General features: G+C 40.0%; 1 protein-coding gene across 2 annotated transcripts in view; it reads right to left on the bottom strand.

Moving 5' to 3' along the window:
- Window positions 1–21,470, bottom strand: part of LOC137284850 (interferon-induced GTP-binding protein Mx1-like) — a 98,908-nt gene that overhangs the window by 19,179 nt on the left and 58,259 nt on the right. For both annotated transcript variants that reach the window (XM_067816871.1, XM_067816870.1), the window contains 3 exons: window positions 13,759–13,909; window positions 12,736–12,980; window positions 9,792–9,909 (listed from right to left, as the gene is read on the bottom strand). In XM_067816871.1, coding sequence (XP_067672972.1) covers window positions 9,792–9,909; window positions 12,736–12,980; window positions 13,759–13,909 — 514 coding nt within the window. The remainder of the gene's footprint in view (window positions 1–9,791; window positions 9,910–12,735; window positions 12,981–13,758; window positions 13,910–21,470) is intronic.

Below are 21,470 nucleotides of genomic sequence, written 5' to 3'. Positions count from 1 at the left end.
TTGAGAGAGGGAAAGATTGGGATGAGGGTGTGCATTTGTTGTTGTTTGCTGTCAGAGAGTCAGTTCAGGAAAGTTTAGGGTTTAACCCCTTTGAGCTTGTGTTTGGTCACAGTGTGCGTGGGCCACTAAAACACTTAAAAGAACAATGGCTCAGTGACAGACCTGAGATCAATCTGTTAGACTATGTGTCTACATTTAGGGACAGGCTATTAAAAGCAAGTGAGTTGGCCAGAAGAAACTTGAAAGTTTCTCAAGAAAAAATGAAGCTAAACTATGGGAAAAAGTCAAAAGAGAGAAATTTCACTTGTGGTGAGAAAGTGTTAGTTTTGCTTCCCATACCTGGTCAGCCACTGAGAGCAAGATATCAAGGTTCATATGTTGTTGACAAAAAGGTTAGCGACACAGACTATGTCGTCTTGACGCCTGGTCGTCGTAAACAAAAGAGATTGTGTCATGTCAACATGATAAAGAAATATCATGACAGGTTAGAAACCAAACATGTCAGTTGTATTGCCACACTCTCCCCAGTTTCTGATGGTACTAAAGTCAATTGTGAGAATGTTGACAACATTGATGATTGTGTTAACAATGTGAAGTTTGATGATCTTAGTGATAATTTTTCACCAAAGTTGAGAAATTCTGATGTGTTAGCTCACCTTGATGAGAAACTATCACATTTGTCCCCTGAACAGAAAGTTCAGATGTCAGATTTGATTTATGAGTTCTCTCACTTATTTCCTGATGTGCCTGGTCGAACTGATGTTGTTAGCCATGGTATAGATGTAGGTGATGCTGTGCCTGTAAAACAACACCCTTATCGGATGAATCTAGTGAAGCGTGAAATTCTACGGAAGGAGGTGAAATAAATGCTGGACAATGACATTATTGAACCCAGTGACAGTCCGTGGAGTTCACCATGTGTTCTTGTGCCGAAGAGTGGAGGTGGTTGGCGCTGCTGTGCTGACATGAAAGCTGTCAATGCACTCTCACGAACTGACTCGTATCCTATTCTGAGAGTGGACGATTGCATTGATCGCATTGGTCAAGCCAAGTATATAAGTAAGTTTGATTTACTGAACAGTCCGAGACGTAACGTGTACGCGAGACGGCCTATCGTCTCTTGTCCGCGAGACGGTGCGCTCCGCGGTACTAACTGAAGCGCTTCCCCCTAATTAATTCAATCACCGTGGAACCACCTCGATTGGGTGCGAACACGATGCAGGGTAATTAAAGCGTCCCGTAAAATCCCCAAGGGTGGTGGGGTACTTGACAGTCGTGAATGAACAGGTTTTTCGATCTCGGATGCCACGCTTTCGTCATTTGCACTGAACAGATTACAACCTGCAGAATAAAAGTTGTTTGTCCGACAAAATATTTACAATCATCCTAGGTTGATGCATACTTGGCCTCTGTATTTTCGATTTTTTCGGCACGTGAAAACATCGGGAAAGCAGAATACCACGCCCAAGGTCGGCTGTTTACACATGCCAATTACACAAAAATCAACTCATCGCTCATGAAAAGGTGATTTATTTCATTTGAATGTATTACTGGTGGAAATGTCAACGTATTCATCTTGCAGAAAGTTACAGAATATTTTGAAACTAATACGACCCCTACCGCATCTTGCATGAATCAAAACTTTGCCAATTTCGTCAAAAGTAATCCTGCGAAAACTATTAAATCATTTGCATATTTTTCGGAAGTGACGTACGTCGATTGTGTAACTCCACACAGCACACTGAAAAAAGGGACTCGCGGTGCCAGCCAAAGCTGACATCTCATACTGATCAAAATTAGTGTTATACTAAAATACCTGCTTCGATATTTCATTACAGCTCATGGTGTTGACATGTGGATATCGTATCTTCCAGAGTACATATCAGTTTATGCCCGCATTAGCCGTGCATGCTGTTTTACAGAACATACAGTCCCTGTAAACGTGCGCGACTGTTTCAGCCAATCAAATGAAGCGTGAACCCCTCGCATGTGAGGTGTTATCCGAACGAAGTGAGCATGCAGTTTCATCGGTATACACACTATTTTGTAAACACATCTGAAAAAATGTTATTGATGTATGAAAATTAGGCTATGATGCATATCTCTCTGAATATCTGCACGGGTATGAATCTGCAATACTTCATTGCCAAGACGATTACAGCAAACAGTCTTACCAAACCGAACCAAATGCAAACGTTTCTGAACCTCTTGAAAGAGAAATGATGTTTCTTTTAAGACCACCGTTAATAGATGTGCATTGTGTAAAATGACAGAAGTTGGGAAGAAAACAAACTAATTAGACGGTAACTGTTATAAGGTTTCTGGTGAGCCGCTCAAGCGGCTCACTGATCTCGTGTTTGCTTATTGCAAGTTGAGGATGGTGTACCTCTGTACGGTCCAGCTTGCGAATGATGACTTGTTGATCATGAAAATGCATATAAGTAACTTGAACCTAATTTATGCCTTCGGAAATTGACATGATTTGATAAAGGCATTTAAAAAAAGAAATCACACTTTGTGACATAATTTCGAAATGAAAAAAGTACGAAAATACAAATTTAAATAAGGAAACATAACGCCCCCTGCAGGTTGTAATATCTTTCGCCCCCTCTTTCGATCAAACTCCATATGACCTGGCGGATACATTACGCATTCGGTAAGATCATGTTAAGTCTACAAATCATCATTTTCTGAAGAATTGTGCATCATGTCGGCGATTTGCGTAACATCCCTCATCCTGGAAGACATCATTCCTCCATCCCCTTCAGTGTGCACAGTATATTCAGGTAAGAATGTGTTGTTTCACTTACCCTGTACACATACAGGCAACTTCAATTAGATCGAATACATACGTATTTGCATACATACCCTTTCTACAACAAAACTAACAACACACATTACCAGATCTACTTCAGGTAAAAACTGGGACTTTCTTGTTTACACATATTCTATGTATATGCTTGAAACAGAAAAGGTTTTCGTTCCTGGAAGACAGCATGGCCAGTGGAAGACAACCAGCCCCGTGTATAATCCTGCATGCTGCGTTGGACTGGGAACGGCCAAATGCCCGTTTCCGCCAGGAGTCAGCAGAATGAGGGAACACGCACATTCCTGAGAACATTGCATTATTTGTTATAAAAACGAAAATGTATGAAGCTTTCACTGAATGTTTTAGATGTATCACAGTATGTAGTACAGCTATGGTTATGAAACACAGGTACATATTTCAAATACATCAGTGCGGCGAATTGTGCTTGTCTTGGTTCATCTTTTTGGCCGAATGCAACACAATATTAACTTTCATTTGGATTACGCAATTTATTGTATCACACACGTGACACTGGAGTGAAGGCTGGGCCGAACGCGGCCAGGCATAGTTAATGACTGTAGTTGGGTATCACTGAATATACAGGTGGAGACAGGCAACAGGTGTGATGCAGTACAGCACGTTACTTCAGGGTGTGTACATCTAATGAGTTTGCAGACAGTTTACACGGCTATCTGGTGGACACGGGGGGCGATTGTGCAATTTCCTGTTTACGGTGCCTTTGTCGTTCGAGGTATATTTTATGATAGCTTGAAAACACATAATTAAATGCTAATTATATGTATTCCGTTTCCTGTTTGTGTTTGATAATCTGTGAAAGGCCACAGAAATGTTTATTTTGTGGTGACAAATATTCAAGTCGCATGGAGGTGGGCAAAATAGCGTTTTCTTACTTCATTCCGATTGAACTGATCACGTGATAACGATCTCTCACGTGATAATGAGATGACATATTTATGAGGAAGAAAGGAATAAAATTGTTCCAGATGATTACAAACTCAAAATATTGTCCATAGCATTACTGATCGACGACTTATAAACAGATTTTTATTGCTTAATGTTTTTCAAAGTGTTCTGTTTTGGTATGAAGGAGTTATTCTTGTACTGATTATCTTCGAAGAGTACCTGAAAGTGCTGTGCGTCGTTGTCAACACTATCATCGGCTTTCCTATCTTTTACTTTGGTAGATGATTTAAACAGTATTCATAGATAAAAACAATACATTCAAAGCCAACACAGAAATATATATTTTATGTATATGCGTGAAATAGGAAGGGTTTTCCTTCCTGGACGACAGCATGGACAGGGGAAGACAACCAGACCCAGCTACAGTCCAGCATGTTGGTTTGGACAGCCTTTTCAGCCATCATCTGCAGAATGAAGAAATATGTGTGTACCAGGGAGTTTTGCATTATTTGTCATTATTACGTAACCTTTCACTGAATGTTTTATATGTATTTAGTATAACTATGGAAATAGTTATATATTCTCGGACACAGGTGCATGTTCAAAATTCTTCAGTACGGCGAATTGTATTTGTCCCCTGACAGAATGAAACATAAATAAATTTCACACAGATTATGCAATATCACACACGACACTGTTTTCCAGCAATGATTAAGCCGGAATGAAGAGGATGCAGTCAGGCATAGTTTATGACTGTAGTTGATTAGCCCTGAATATACAGGTAGGAGACTGGATACCCATTTATTGGGTTTGGAGACAGCATATTTGCAGACAGTTGACACGGCTGTCTTGTGGACACTGCCAGCCACTGTGCAGTTTCCTGCTTACGATGCTTTTATCGTCCGTGGTAAACTTAAAAACGCACAATTAAATGCTAACTATTTTGTTTGGTGTTGTTAAGCTGGTAAAAGACAGAATCATGTTTATTCAGTTGTGACAAAAATTCAGTTGATATGTAGGTGAGCAAAATCTGCTCAGGGAAGTGGCATCTTCCGTGTGTAACAGGGATGACTCGACTGATTTTATTGCTGCAGTTGACTAATAATACAGCTTTGAAACAATGTCAGTCTAAGTAAACTCAGTCTCAATGTTATTCCTTAAACACCACCACTGAGTTTAACAAAACCTAGCAGAAGGTCGCATTAGGCAACCTTTGAGCGACCTATGACCGTCCAATCAATAGCGAGACGGTTATATAGATTTAACCAATCAGACAACGGCTACTACTTAGGGGCACAGATCTCTCCACAAACAACAATCCGCAGAAAATACAGATATTTGACCTGCGATATATACGCTTTGGGGTTTCTGTTTACATGGTGACCATTGGCTAATATTTCTGCAAGATGAGATCCCTTGAATATTACCAAAACACTGTTTTCGGAGACAGTTAACTCTGTTGTCATGGTTGTAATGTGCGCCGTGTGAATCACCCAGAAGCGATCATACGCTAAATAACATTCGGAATCGTTCGGGTACGAACCTTTTCGAGATAAAAAGTTCAAAAGGTGTGTGCGAATGTCCACTTTCGCGATTTGGAAAGCTGTGTTCTGATTGGTCAGTCCCAAAGGTTACCTGACGCGACCTCCCATAAGGTTTTTTTAGACTCAGTAATGGAGCGTAAGGAAAAGTACTGAGGCTAAGTTTACTTAGACTGGAAACAATATATATGAATACATAAATCTCCGTCTAAATAACTCTTTTTTTTATCACATTCACGTCATCTGTTTAAAAGTGGAGAAATCGCATTTCTATAACATTACGTGTTGATGACAATGACATAAAACTTAAGGAAATGAGTGGTAATTCCTGCATGCAGTGTGTTCAAGAATACATTTTGCTTAAACTATTAAAGATCATGCAGTCCTCCGAAGTTACTTACCACTTGATGCGACTGAACATATTGAGCACCGGGTCTGCTCCCGTGGCAAAAGGCGTCTCTCGTAGTCGTAACGATCTTGTGGGTAAGGTTTGAGTGTCTGACGAGCGGTGGGTGGAAAGTAGATGTGTTTCATCGCGATTGTACACCTATGTGCATTCGTGTACACGAACAAGTACTTATACGAGGTAAATCTGCATGGAACAAGCTTTCAGAAAATATAAAGATCATGTTTGTGTGAAATGTGCACATAGGTGAAAATTGCCGTCAAAAACTGACTACTTTTGTTCGTGCTTCTGGGTAGCGTCTCTCGTATGCGTAACGAAATTGTGAGGCCGTTTGTGTGTCTGTGACGAGCGGTGGGTGGAATGTAGATGTGTTTCATCGCGATTGTACACCTATGTGCATTCGTGTACACGAACAAGTACTTATACGAGGTAAATCTGCATGGAATAAGCTTTCAGAAAATATAAAGATCATGTTTGTGTGAAATGTGCACATAGGTGAAAATTGCCGTCAAAAACTGACTACTTTTGTTCGTGCTTCTGGGTAGCGTCTCTCGTGTGCGTAACGAAATTGTGAGGCCGTTTGTGTGTCTGTGACGAGCGGTGGGTGGAATGTAGATGTGTTTCATCGCGATTGTACACCTATGTGCATTCGTGTACACGAACAAGTACTTATACGAGGTAAATCTGCATGGAACAAGCTTTCAGAAAATATAAAGATCATGTTTGTGTGAAATGTGCACATAGGTGAAAATTGCTGTCAAAAACTGACTACTTTTGTTCGTGCTTCTGGGTAGCGTCTCTCGTATGCGTAACGAAATTGTGAGGCCGTTTGTGTGTCTGTGACGAGCGGTGGGTGGAATGTAGATGTGTTTCATCGCGATTGTACACCTATGTGCATTCGTGTACACGAACAAGTACTTATACGAGGTAAATCTGCATGGAATAAGCTTTCAGAAAATATAAAGATCATGTTTGTGTGAAATGTGCACATAGGTGAAAATTGCCGTCAAAAACTGACTACTTTTGTTCGTGCTTCTGGGTAGCGTCTCTCGTATGCGTAACGAAATTGTGAGGCCGTTTGTGTGTCTGTGACGAGCGGTGGGTGGAATATAGATGTGTTTCATCGCGATTGTACACCTATGTGCATTCGTGTACACGAACAAGTACTTATACGAGGTAAATCTGCATGGAACAAGCTTTCAGAAAATATAAAGATTATGTTTGTGTGAAATGTGCACATAGGTGAAAATTGCCGTCAAAAACTGACTACTTTTGTTCGTGCTTCTGGGAAGCGTCTCTGGTACGCGTAACGAAATTGTGAGGACGCTGTGTGTGTCTGTGACGAGCGGTGGGAGGAAGGTTGGTTTGTTTCAACACGATTGTAAACCTATGTGCGTTAATGTACACGAACAAGTACATGTACGAGGTAAATCTGCGTTGAATAAGTTTTCAGAAAATATCGCAAGAAATATCGCCATGTACATTACGCACGCTTCTCAGACTCACGACGGATGTTTTGACTGGGCAATTTAGTCAGGCATCAGTTACCTCCCATTAATGACACGCTAACCCGGTCACTTCTACGCGAGACGATTCGCGCGGTTTCGAAGAAAGTAAACATGTTTCAACACAATAACAAACAGGTGTGCGTTGGTGTGCATCGAAAGCTGCATATATATTATGAATCTACGATAAATGAGCTTTCAGAAAATACTAAATGTAAGTTTCTGAAAATTATGCACATAGGTGAAATTCGCAGTTGAATATCGCCAATTTTTGCTCAAATTTTGCACATTTTTGTCATTTTTTGACAATTTAATTTCCTCTTTTTATGTTTTCATTCACGTCATCCAATAACTTGACCATCTGTCAATGACTGTAGCAAATTTTGTTTAATTATTTTCACAAATAACAATTTTAGACATGTTTTTGTGTGACATGCAGAATTTCTCTCTCTGTGATCAGGGAGTCACGCGTATGAGTGACCCCCTCTCAGGTAGTCACTTGTACGCGTAACGGGAGACCGTCTCGCGTACACGTTACGTCCTCTACTGCTGAAGGGCTTCTGGCAGATTCCACTCACAGACCGTGCAAAGAAAATATCGGCATTCGCTACACCAGATGGACTGTATCAATACAAAGTGATGCCGTTTGGTCTGAAGAACGCTCCAGCGACATTCCAGAGACTCGTCAACAATGTCACATCAGCCCTTGATCGTGTCGAGGCGTACATGGATGATGTCATCGATTATGACTTGGAGTGGGATGACCATCTGAAAAGGACTCATGCTTTCTTCGAAAGACTGTCGGAGGCGAAGTTAACTGTGAATCTCGCCAAGTGTGAATTCGGAAAGGCACAAGTGGAATTTTTAGGGCATGTTGTAGGGCACAGCCAGGTACAACCAGTTCATGCTAAAGTTGAGGCAATTGTACATTTTCCAGTACCTCAATCTAAGAGAGAACTCTTGAGATTCTTGGGTATGGCTGACTATTACAGAAAGTTTTGTCAAAACGTCTCAGATGTTGTATTTCCACTTACTAACCTTTTGGGTAAAAAGGTAAAATTTCAGTGGGATAGCAGTTGTCAGACTGCATTTGAAAAAGTCAGAGCTATACTCATGAATTCTCCAGTATTGCAGGCACCAAATTTTGACAAAGCATTCAAGTTGCAGATTGATGCAAGTGATGTTGGTGCAGGTGCTGTCCTGATTCAAGAGGATGATTCAGGGATTGAACATCCAGTTTGTTATTTTTCAATGAAATTTGACAAGCACCAAAGAAATTATTCAACCATTGAGAAAGAGACATTAGGTCTTTTGTTAGCTTTACAGCATTTTGAAGTGTACCTTGTTACCACCACTTTGCCAATTGAAGTTTTTACTGATCACAATCCCTTGACTTTTCTTCACAAAATGAAGAACAAAAATCAGAGACTTATGAGGTGGAGTTTGACCTTGCAAGGGTTCAATCTTGTGATCAAACACGTTAAAGGCAAAGACAATGTTTGTGCTGATGCACTTTCCAGGGTATAAATGTTTGATGACCTGATGATGCTGTATGTATGTATCTGCAATTTGTCATTGTAATTTTGCAAGAAGTTTGCATATTACTCCTATTATTACATGTCATGTTATTATGTTATTATTGCTATGCAAGGGGGAGAGTGTTACGAGTATGTATTTCCTGTGAATTTGTTATTAATTCAGTATTAATTATTATTGGGTCACAATGTTTAGTGTTTTGAATAGTAAATATCATGGGTCACATTTCGTTTTAATATGTGGTCAACACTTTTAGTATTCTGGCATTCCGGAATTTACCTGCTCCTAGTTTTCAATGTTTTGCTTCCGGGATATTGCTTCGAGACCATTCTACAGTGTTGACGATGTTAGTTTGTGCCCGACCTTTCGGGAAGTGGCTTAGTTTATATAAATAGGCTGGTTGCCGTGTGGAGGGCGACACTCTCACTGATATTCATTCCTATCTGCTGGATTTACTTCTCTGCCACGCTTGAAATCCTGTCTACATTGTCTGCTGTCACCGATCGCATTGTTTACATTTTGCCGTAGCTGTTCCCTCTCACATCAAGATTTTGGTGAGTTTGATATATTGTATTTTTGTGATCCACTGACTTAGATTTTGTATCTCTTGAAATGTATTTGTAATCAACATTGATATATTGACTTGTGCCCTATATATCTTGCTCTCGTGGTTTAACAATATATTATTTGAACGTAAACAACTTGTCTTTGTTCTGTTTTTCTGGTTTACAGGGGGATTTGTTAAATAGTTTGTCACGGTAAATTCTTAACCGTAACAGTTGAAAAACATAGATTTGGATTATCCAAATATATATTTTTGATATATCATATATAATTTATTACCAATCATATGAATACTACCCCTGAACCTTGAAAATGAAGGCCGATTCATCCTTCATTATATAAGGATTCAAGACAAAGTGAAGAACATTTTCTCTCAAATCACGTATATGACTGGAAGCAGAATATCCACATGAGAGCCAACGAAATGTATAGATAACTGTATTCTAATAGCATCCTCGGAAATGACATTTATTGGAACGATTGCATTATTCGATTTGACAACTCACGAAGTTCGACACCATAGGTTTTGTCCTGGGAGTACACCAGATTCTCCATTTCAAAATAGCTCTGTATGTCCTCTTTGCATTCATGGTTGGTATCTTTACGCGTCTTCATTATAACATCCTGCAATATGTAAAAATTGTAAATATTACATATACTTTACGATTTCACATACATGGTATCAAAACCTGTTACAATACACTGCATTGAAGGAATTTACAAGCTGATATGATAACTGGGTACAGTTCCTTCAACATCCCCTGCAAAACAATTATTGCCGACCTCCACGCATACAGTTTCGCCTTGCTGACAACCATCTATTCCCCTGAAGATGAAAACAAACTTCTGATGCAAAAGTATATCGTAAACACTGATCTGACCACAATTCATATGAAATTATAAACAACCTTCACGCTGACAGGAAAGGCGAACCTCCCATTCACCAAAAGGAGCGCCAAGTATGCGTTCGTGTGTACACGCGTTCATGCATCGTTCCATCAATCTGTACCTTCACAAACTCTTAGTCCTCTTAATACTGTTTCCAAATCAATTCGTCAACATCAGTCATCCGATAGTTCTTCATATTATGCTTGCTGGGCACTAATATAGCATATACATCAATTGGGCTTCGTATTTTAAACTTAACCTTTCGTTAACTTCTACCATCCAAAGAGGGCGAAAGTTGTAGGCCACAGAATTATTTCTCTTGGGAATCTGTCTTTTGTGGCAATATTCCCGATCAAATATTGATGACAGTGACGTTTAATAACAAAGTCACATAATTCGCACAGATGGCCAGGTTTAGAGCAAATGATACGAAGCGAAACTTTACATTTATTCGCGATTTCATGCTTCCATCAGCCACGTAGGTGTATTTCAGATACGAATGGTAAGTGACAAATGCAGAATCTCTTTTGAATCTTCATCTGCGTTGATACACCGAGAGAACTGTGGTTTCGTCACACAGCCTCTGCCGCAATTACGGAGAAACCATGGCATCAATATGTCGAATATCAGGACAGAAAAGGAAACTGACTTGATGAATATAGCCATGATATATGATAAAGTTGGTACCACACAATGCTTTATTTCGCTCTGTCAGTGTTGATAATGTGCTATAATGACACTACAACATTTCGTACATTCAACGTACCTCCGTGAAGGCAATGAGATGAGCTGTGCATTCCATACAATCAACGTACATGTACCTCTGTGAATGCAAGTCGATGATACACACATTTCATACTTTCATCATACATGCACGTCCCCGAAGGCAAACCGATGAGGCACACATTTCATACTTTCAATGCACATATACCTCTGTGAAGGCAAACCGATGAGGCACACCTTTCATACATTCAACGTACTTCCGTGAAGGCAGTCCGATGAGACACCCTTTTCATACATTTGTCAACGGGTAGTATATGGTTGTGCGTTGAGTGGGGATTGGCTCGTGATTAAGATGAACATTACGTTGACGAAGACAAATGAATACACCAGTTGTCTACGCGTTCATATGGTTGACGGGAATCTGTTCGGTATTAGATGAAGAGTACGTTGATGATGACGAAAGCATAGGTGGGTTCGAACTTCTTTAGTGGCTTACACAAGACATGACAAGCAAGAATACATGAATGAGGTGAGCGGACTTCCAGCTCAGGCACAGGGTGTTTCCTACGAACGGCATAATCCTGCTCGCTGTTGGTCCTACACAGACAGTTTTAAGTACCGGACTTCACACTCACATTAAGTGTGTATATATACATATATATATATATATATATATATATATATATATATATATATATATATATATATATATATATATATATATATATATATATATATATACACACACACACACATATATACACACACACACACGCACACACATATATATATATATAGACACACACACACACATATATATATATATATATATATATCAGGCACACATGTCATACATTCACCGTGCATGTGCCTCTGTGAAGGCAAACTGATGAGACACATGTCATACATTCACCGTGCATGTGCCTCTGTGAAGGCAAGACGATCAGGCACACATTTCATACATTCAACGTGCACGTCCCTATGCGAAGGCAAACCGATGAGACACATGTCATACATTCACCGTGCATGTGCCTCTGTGAAGGCAAGACGATCAGGCACACATTTCATAATTCAACGTGCACGTCCCTATGCGAAGGCAAACCGATGAGACACATGTCATACATTCACCGTGCATGTGCCTCTGTGAAGTCAAGACGATCAGGCACACATTTCATACATTCAACGTGCACGTCCCTATGCGAAGGCAAACCGATGAGACACATGTCATACATTCACCGTGCATGTACCTCTGTGAAGGAAAGACGATCAGGCACACATTTCATACATTCAACGTGCACGTCCCTATGCGAAGGCAAACCGATGAGACACATGTCATACATTCACCGTGCATGTGCCTCTGTGAAGGCAAGACGATCAGGCACACATTTCATACATTCAACGTGCACGTCCCTATGCGAAGGCAAACATGACACATGTCATACATTCACCGTGCATGTACCTCTGTGAAGGCAAGACGATCAGGCACACATTTCATACATTCAACGTGCACGTCCCTATGCGAAGGCAAACCGATGAGATACATGTCATACATTCACCGTGCAAGTACATCTGTGAAGGCAAATCCGATCAGGCACACATTTCATACATTCATAGTACCTCCGTGAAGGCAAACCGATGAGACACCCATTTCATACATCCAACCTTCCCCCGTGAGAGCAAGCCGATGACATACAAGACTTCAGTTCAAATAGAACAAAGATTATTTGGTTAAAGAATAGCGAAACATGACTTTAACATTATTATGAACATGACATTACTACATACGTGTTATACAGCAAATGGTAGAGAATGAATAACAATCAATAGTGTGTAAAACACCTTGGCTCTCTGAGCAAAATCTGGGAATTTCTCGAAACATTTTTCGGCTACAATCTTCAGGATTTCTGTTGTCATACTGTGGACGGCACTGAAGCATTGAAGTGCAGGTGCTTCTAGTTTGGAGATGTAGTCTCGAGCATAACTTTCCACCAGCTCAAATTTGCCACCAAAATTACAAAACTCCCGACCTCGAGAAGAGTCCATCCTCTGTTGAAGGTCGGTCCTTAATTCGTGATTTTTGGTATCTAGAAAACAAATAGGTAAATATATATGCTGTCCCTGTATTCCTCACCTGTGTTAACCTTACCATTTGAATATACACAAGCAGGCTTAAACTTCTAAACAAATACAACGAAAGGGCGTATGCTCCGATTGGTCAAGTCAAGTTATAGCATACGACCCAGCGTTTGAATGGTGGGCAAGTGGGCTGCATCGGTATGATTAATATATAATAATTATATACGTCAAACATAGACCACTCCGTTTAAAAAATATATGTCTCTTTGAGGAGCAATTCACCAATTTGTCCATAATCTGAATATAGATTTACCCATGATGATGAGACAAATATCGGGACAAATATCATAACAAGAAGTTTTTTTGCACTAGCGAAAATCTAAAAACATTACATGCACTTCCAAAGGCAAGGGCTTTGGTGGTTATTCTACATGTTTACTTAAAAAACAATTTTGGATGTATTGACACCTGGATAACCTTGAGCAGGAACTTTATACAACTCTACGAGGTTTGTATGCAATTGGTATGTGTGCTCGTTTACGCCGAACTCAGCAATATTCCAGCTATATGGCTGTGATCTGTAAATAATCAAATCTGGGCCAATGAATCCAGGGATCAACATCATGAACATCATTCTACGCATTTGGGATACAATGACGTGTAAGCCAAATCAAGCGAACTCGTTAGTCGCCTCTTACTGAAGAGCGATTCTAACCCTTTATCCTCATGGGTAGGTTAGCGTATGATATATCTTTTTAAACGTTTCAAGTTTTGCAATCTACATACCCGGTTGTTTCCTTTCTGCGGTTTTAATCAGCTCTGTGAAAGACCGCCGAGAATTGCTATAGAGGTTGTTAATTTCTGGTGGAAACTTAGTGTCATCGCATCGTTGTCCAGTCGTCAAGGCAGTGGCTATGTTGATAAACTTGGTGACCATCTGTCAAAATGATGTATACACATGAGCGTTAATTAAGCACCACCAAGAATAGTTGTCGATTGTAACAAAAAGGGATCTAAACAGAGAGGTCAAACAGTTAATTCTAAATTCACGTGCTGACTCAAAAGCATGCTTTTCATGCTAAAGTTCTTTCATGGAACAAGCGACTGAGGGGTTTAAAAAGATGAAATAAAGTATTCTCATTGCTTTCTTGTCGACGCATCAGTAAGCGAACAGTGCTTGAAATTGAACGTTTTTGGACATTCCGAGGTGTAGGCTCTCTGAAAATACCAGATGGCAGAATATTGGTATGCATGAAGTTGGTTTGTCCTGTCGCAGCATTGGGGTCAGATTGAATATCAGTCACGTGGTCGTTAGTCGCCTTGTAAGGACACATGCGGTCATTGGTTACGTCAAGGATCGTCCACGATCAGTAAGGCCGAGGGAGACCGGTCCCCGTGATGACCGTGCCCTAGTTTGCCTAGCGAGATGCAGGCCCATTGCCAATGCCAAGGGACACCCGTGGCGAGCCACCTCCTCGTGGTGGGTGCTGGGTAACGCGAAGAGCTCGCCAATCCCCCCGTTGTGGACCCGGGGGCATATTTGGTTCACCTACCCGTTTGCCGTGAGTTGCAGCCCTGTGTCAGTGGAGGACGGGAGTGTTGGGGTTGAGGGCACTGTGAGCCTGTAACCGCGTTCCCCTTGCTCAACACACCCCTTCGACCCTTACTTCACCTAGACGGGTTGTTGAATGAGCCCGGTTCAACCAGTCGGCTGGTCATGCCAAGCCCCCTGCATGGACTATATATATGTCAATGCAGAAATCTCATTTGGAATTGTTTTATTTTCGGACTTGGATTTATCATTACAGTGCAATGATTTGGATTTTGAAATATGATAACATGTATTTGAATTTTGCCTAGAGCCCTATGCGAGAAGGCGGGGCTCATGGGCCAATGTGGTGGAATTATTAATCTTTTAATTCTTCTGCTAGAGTATATCATCCGGGTATCCTTGTTGCTGCAAGCTGGAGGCCCGCTTGCTTTAGCATTGTCCTTGTGATACTCCGTGGTGGGTGGGGAGCTCGGATGATGAACCACAGGACACCAACCATGGCTTATGAAATGCTGTATCATTCCAGCCTGAGGAATCACTTCCTAGTACATCAAAATCTTCTGACCATAAATCATCTTCACAGTCACGTTCTCATTTAACAGCTGATAGACAACAAATTGTTAAAACTAAACCCAAACCTAAGTCTGATGCTTCAAAGCAACAAAGTGACAGAACCCCAAAAGGGTCACAAATAGAATTTAGTTCTTCAACAACTATGGATCTCTTGAAGACATGGACGTATCTGAAAACGTCCATTCTAGGGCACATAGCTTGTCGCCCTCCAAAAGAATGCAGATTTATTGTAGATCCCCAATAAATCCACCAAAAAGATAGTTTATTCCAATAATATTGTACAGTGGAACTGCAAAGGACCAATTTGCATGAATTACAGCTATTAGTCCAAGATTTTGAACCTCCTGCGAACTGTTTGCAGGGGACATATTTAAAACAGACATATACTTTGGACCTTCGTCATTCCAAAGCATATCACTGCTTTTCACCTCCAGGTGATAAGGCCACGGGAGAATCTTCCATTCTAGTGAAAGAGAACATTATCCACAGCCCCGTTTCACTTACTACTAATCTGCAGGCCGTTGCAGTACGACTAACCTTGCACGTTGCGTTTACATAATGCTCTCTCTATATCTCTCCGTCTTTGGCGTCTCACAAAACCGATCTTCAAACACTATATGATCAACTCCCGAAGCCCTGTATTATAATGGGAGATCTGAATGGGCACAACCCTCTCTGGGGAAGTGTAACTACAAACGCTAAAGGTAAATTGTTGGAGTGAGTGAGTTAAAATTTAACGTCACATCGGCAATATTTCAGCCATATCGTGACGGGAACGTAACATTAAAATGGAATATATGAGTATTATAAAAACCTGTCGACGAAGGACAGTAAAACAACTAGGACATCACAGAAAAGAATGTAAAACTAGTAGCTATGCCTAAAACAATTTATCTATAGAGGACAATACAATATAAAACTGGGCTATAGATTGCTAACAACTGAAGGTAGATCACCATACTAGGGACCATGGGGGCTTACAGTACCTTTGCTACCTGCATGGACCCTAGCTGGATTTACATCATCCCCTCAGCCGTCAGCAATTTGGGAAATCTAGCCATACAATAAAAATACACTTATACTACGATTAAAAACCTGGAAACTTATAGTTTACTTTGAATGTTTGTGGACTTACGTACCCTCTCAGGAGGACAATAATTTTACAATACTTCAACCCCCTTTGAGGGTACAGCCACCAACAATTCAAGTTACTAATTCAAACTTCCAGTCATTAAAATACATCTATTTACAGAAACATATTATTCAAAATTCAACCAAAAAATCAGTTTCTTTTAAAAACCCTATAATTAAATGAGAATTAACGCTGGTAAAAAGATCCTTCATTGATTTAACTGTGAAATACTTATCCCTTGTGATGGCGAATTCAACACAGTCAAGCAGAATGTGCTTGACCGTGACTCTCTCATCACAAGGGATACAAAATGGAGGATCCTCACCTTTTAACAGGTACGTATGAGTATATCTAGTGTGGCCAATACGACATCGTCTTAAAATAACCTCTTCAAATCTGGACTGACAACCCAAGTGGGTATAACCACTGCAAGGTTTTATCTCATGTAATTTTTTGATACCCACTTGGGTGTCCCACGTCCTTTGCATCAGACCACGGATATAAGATCTAATGGTGGCTTTGTAATCACTATAAGGAACAAGAAGTGGTGTCACAGATTTGTGGAGTGCTGCTTTAGCAGCAAGGTCTGCCAATGTGTTACCAGAAATGCCAACATGGCTGGGTAACCAACAGAAGACGATGTCGTATTGACCAGTAGCAAGATCATTATACAATTCAATAATTTCTATTAAAAGTGGATGTTTGCAAGAAATATTTTTAATAACCTGAAGGCAAGAAAGAGAATCGGAATAGATTATATATTGTTTACGTTTAGGGTGTCTTTGAATATATTTGAGAGCTGTTAATATGGCGTTAGCTTCAACTGTAAAAATAGAACTATTATCGGGTAATCTAGAAAATATTGTTCTAGATCCAATGACAGTGGCACAAGCCACAGCGCCACCGTCCTTGGACCCATCTGTAAATAAGGGTTTGTAATTGCTATATTTATGTTTTAATTGATTATATTCTTGTTTATATTGTAAGTCATTTGTTTCTGATTTTTTAAATGATGTTAATGTTAGGTCAACTTGTGGCCTAACCAATTGCCAAGGAGGAGAAGAAAGAAGACGGGAAGGTGACATGCTTTCCAGCTCAATACCGGCAGAAGAAATAAATGGTTTAATTCTGTGCCCAAGAGGTGGAACAAGAGAAGACTTTTTGTTTTACAAATCCTCATAAAGGGGATTGAACACACAGTTATAGGCAGGGTTTGATTCATTAGAATATAATTTAGTAATGTATTGTAAAGACAATTTTATACGACGTTGAGTAAGAGATGGTTCGTCGGCCTCAACGTAGAGACTGTCAATAGGTGAAGTTCTGAAAGATCCCAGACAAAGTCTTAGACCTTGATGGTGGACAGAATCAAAAAGTTTAAGGTTGCTTTTGCAGGCTCCACCATATACGATGGAGCCATAATCGAGTTTCGAACGTACGAGTGATCGATACAGGTGTAAGAGGGTTGCTTGATCCCCTCCCCACTTTGAGTTGGAAACAACTTTCAACAAGTCAAGAGCCTTCAGGCATTTAGTTTTAAGGGACTTGATATGAGGCAGAAACGTTAAATGGGAGTCAAAGATTAGGCCCAAGAACTTGGCCTCCTTCACAACTTTGATGGGACTGCCATCTAGAGATAGTTCAGGGTCCTTATGTGGTTTATATTTTCTGCAAAAATGTATACAATTAGTTTTGGATTTAGAAAATTTAAAGCCGTTTTCAAGACACCATTTATTTATTTTGTTTAAACAAAGCTGCATTTCCCGTTCAATAGTATGCATATTTTTACCACGACAAGAAATATTAAAATCGTCCACAAATAACGATCCATCAATTGAATCGTTTAAAACTTTTGATAAACTATTTATCTTTATGCTAAAAAGTGTGACAGACAAAATACTGCCTTGTGGAACACCCTGATCCTGATTGTAATGATCAGACAGGGTAGAACCCACTCGAACTTGAAACTGTCTGTTATTTAAAAAGTTGGCTATAAATTGAGGTAAACGACCTCGCAAGCCGAAGTCATGTAAGTCTTTTAAAATACCATATTTCCAGGTTGTGTCATATGCTTTTTCGAGATCAAAAACGATAGACACAGCATGTTGTTTATTAATTAGTGCATTTTTAACAAATGATTCTAAACGCACTAAGTGATCGACAGTACTTCTGTTTTTACGGAAACCACACTGTATATCAGTTATAAGGTTATTTGTTTCCAAGTACCAAACAAGTCGATTATTTATCATGCGTTCCATGGTCTTGCAAACATAGCTAGTTAACGAAATCGGCCGATAATTGGATGGATCGGTATGATCACGTCCAGGCTTAGGTATTGGTACTACTACTATGGCGTCACGCCATGATGAAGGGAAGTTACCCGATATCCAAATATCATCAAAAATATTTAGGAGAGTTTCCAGACAGGATTCTGGTAAATGTTTCAGGAGTTGATAATGTATGTTATCAGCTCCTGTAGCAGTGTCATGAGCTTGATCAAGAGCAGTATGGAGTTCATGAATAGAAAACGTTTCATTATAATCTTCCCCATTATCAGAATTGAAATTAATAGTTTTCTTTTCTTCCTGTTTTTGATATTGCTGGAATTTTGGTACATAATTTGAAGAGGAAGAGTGTTTAGCAAGGGTTTCACCCAGTTTATTAGCAATATCTGATTTATCAGTAAGCAATTGATCTCCATGTTTAAGATGATGGACAGTAGATTTAGTACCTTTACGTTTGAGTTTCTGGACCATATTCCATATCTTGGACATGGGTGTCCGAGAATTTATTTTGGACACATAATTTTGCCAAGATTGGCGTTTGTTTTGTTTAAAAGTACGCCGTGCTTTAGCATTTAAAATTTTAAATTTATTTAAATTATGCACCATAGGATGGCGACGGAAATAATGTTCTGCCTTTTTCCTTGCCTTCCTAGCTTGTTTGCACTCATCGTTGAACCATGGTTTTCTTATGTGTGGAACTACAGAGGACTTTGGTATACACTCATCAGCTATGGAATTCAGTTCATCAGAAAAAGATTTAATAGCATCAGGAACGTCAATAAAACGTTCAGGTTTAAGTTTTTCAGCACACAGTGTTTCATATAAAGCCCAGTTAGCCTTTTTGAAATTCCGTCTTGATGATGGAGGAACATCAGATGGAGTTACAGCTTTTAATATAGTAGGAAAATGGTCACTTCCACAGAGGTCATCGTGGACTGACCATTCGAATTCATTTAATAGTTCTGAATTTGTCAATGACAAGTCGAGAGCAGAATAAGTCCCCGTACCAGGGTGTAAATATGTGTTGGAACCATCATTATAAATACATAAATCATTGTCAGAACAAAAGTCCTCCAACAATTTACCTTCAGTGTTGGTAGTTACACTACCCCAGAGTGGGTTGTGTCCATTTAAATCTCCCATTATAATACAGGGCTTCGGGAGTTGGTCATATAGAGCTTGAAGATCACTTTTGGCAAACGTCGAAGGTGGCGAAATATAAAGAGAGCATAGCGTAAACGCTACATGTAAAGTAATTCTCACTGCAACAGCCTGCATATTGGTATTAAGTAAAACAGGGCTTTGAATAACGTTTTGTCTGACTAGAATGGATGATCCGCCAGTGGCCCTATCACCCGGAGGGGAAAAACAATGATATGCATTAAAATGACGAAGGTCAAATATATCTGTTTGTTTTAAATATGTCTCTTGGAGACATAACGCTGAAGGTGTAAAATCTTGGACTAATAGCTGTAATTCATGTAAATTAGTCCTCAATCCTCTGCAGTTCCACTGTACAATATTATTAGAATAAACTATCTTTTGGGGGATTTATTGGGGATCTACCCCGCACTTTTTGGAGGGCGACAAGCTATGTGCCCTAGAATGGACGTTTTCAGAAACGTCCATGTCCTCGAGAGACCCCTATTTGTTAAACAATTGTATTTTGTTCTGCAACCCTTTAGGAGCTCTGCCACTTAGTTTTTTCATAGGATCTGGCCTTTTAGGTTTAGTTTTAACAGTTTCTGAAGATTTTGGAGTTGATTGAGAAGACTCATGATCAGAGGATGCTACTGATTGGATTTGAGACGAAAGTGACTCTGGCGTTTGAGTAGATAGATATTGCAGGTGAAAAAATCAGAGGAGCTTCTGATGTTATCCAAGTCAAGTCAGTTTGACAGCTTGCGGTTGATTTTGTACTTGCTTCCGACGATGTTTTAGTAATGGAAGCATAGCTTTCTTTGACCCGTGAAGGTCCTGGGGTAGAATAGGCCTTCAGCAACCCATGCTTGCCATAAAAGGTGACTATGCTTGTCGTAAGAGGCGACTAACGGGATCGGGCGGTCAGACTAGCTGACTTGGTTGACACATGTCATCGGTTCCCCATTGAGCAGATCGATGCTCATGTTGTTGATCACTGGATTGTCTGGTCCAGACTCGATTATTTACAGACCGTCGCCATATAGCTGGAATATTGCTAAGTGCGACGTAAAACTAAACTCACTCACTCACACTGACTCGCATAGCTTTCTTTAGGTTCAGAACTTTGGACCAGCTTTTTGGCATCTGCAAAACTAATGTTTCGGGTGAATTTTAGTTTGTTGATCTCCATGTGATACTTCCAGACAGGACATTCTTTGGAAAACGATGAATGGGCACCAGTGCAGTTCGTACATTTCTTAACGTTACTGTCACAATCTTCCGTTGTATGTGTCTTTTCACCACAGTGAGCACAAACAACAGACAATGTGCAGTTATTAACCCCATGGCCGAACTTTTGGCATTTGAAACATCGAAGAGGGTTTGGAATGTACATTTCAACGTTGATGTTACAGTATCCTGCTTTCAATGATTTTGGAACATTTGGAGAAGAGAAAGAAAACAAATATGTATTTGTGTTGACAGTAGCATCATTTCTACGGGTTGTAAAACGTTTGACAAAAAGGACACCTTGCTCCTTCATCTCTGAGGTGATCTCAAGTTCTGACATGTCAGCAAACAAACGTTCACGGTCCCTGACAATTCCTTTGCTCGTGTTAAGTGTTTTGTGAGCCGAGATCGTAACTGGAATACCGACAAAAGATTTAGTACTCATAAGATTGGTGGCTTGCTGTCTTTTTGCACACTCAACCAGAAGGGCACCGGAACGTAATCGCCTAATGTTTTAACATCACCAGCGATGCCTTGTATACCTTTAGCTACGGCAAAAGGATTCAACTTTAAAGGGGTCTTGTCA

This window comes from Haliotis asinina, chromosome 5, assembly GCF_037392515.1.
Source record: "Haliotis asinina isolate JCU_RB_2024 chromosome 5, JCU_Hal_asi_v2, whole genome shotgun sequence".
Lineage (NCBI taxonomy): Eukaryota > Metazoa > Mollusca > Gastropoda > Lepetellida > Haliotidae > Haliotis > Haliotis asinina.
Note: the sequence above shows the minus strand (reverse complement) of the source record. Positions and strands in the feature narration are given on the sequence as shown.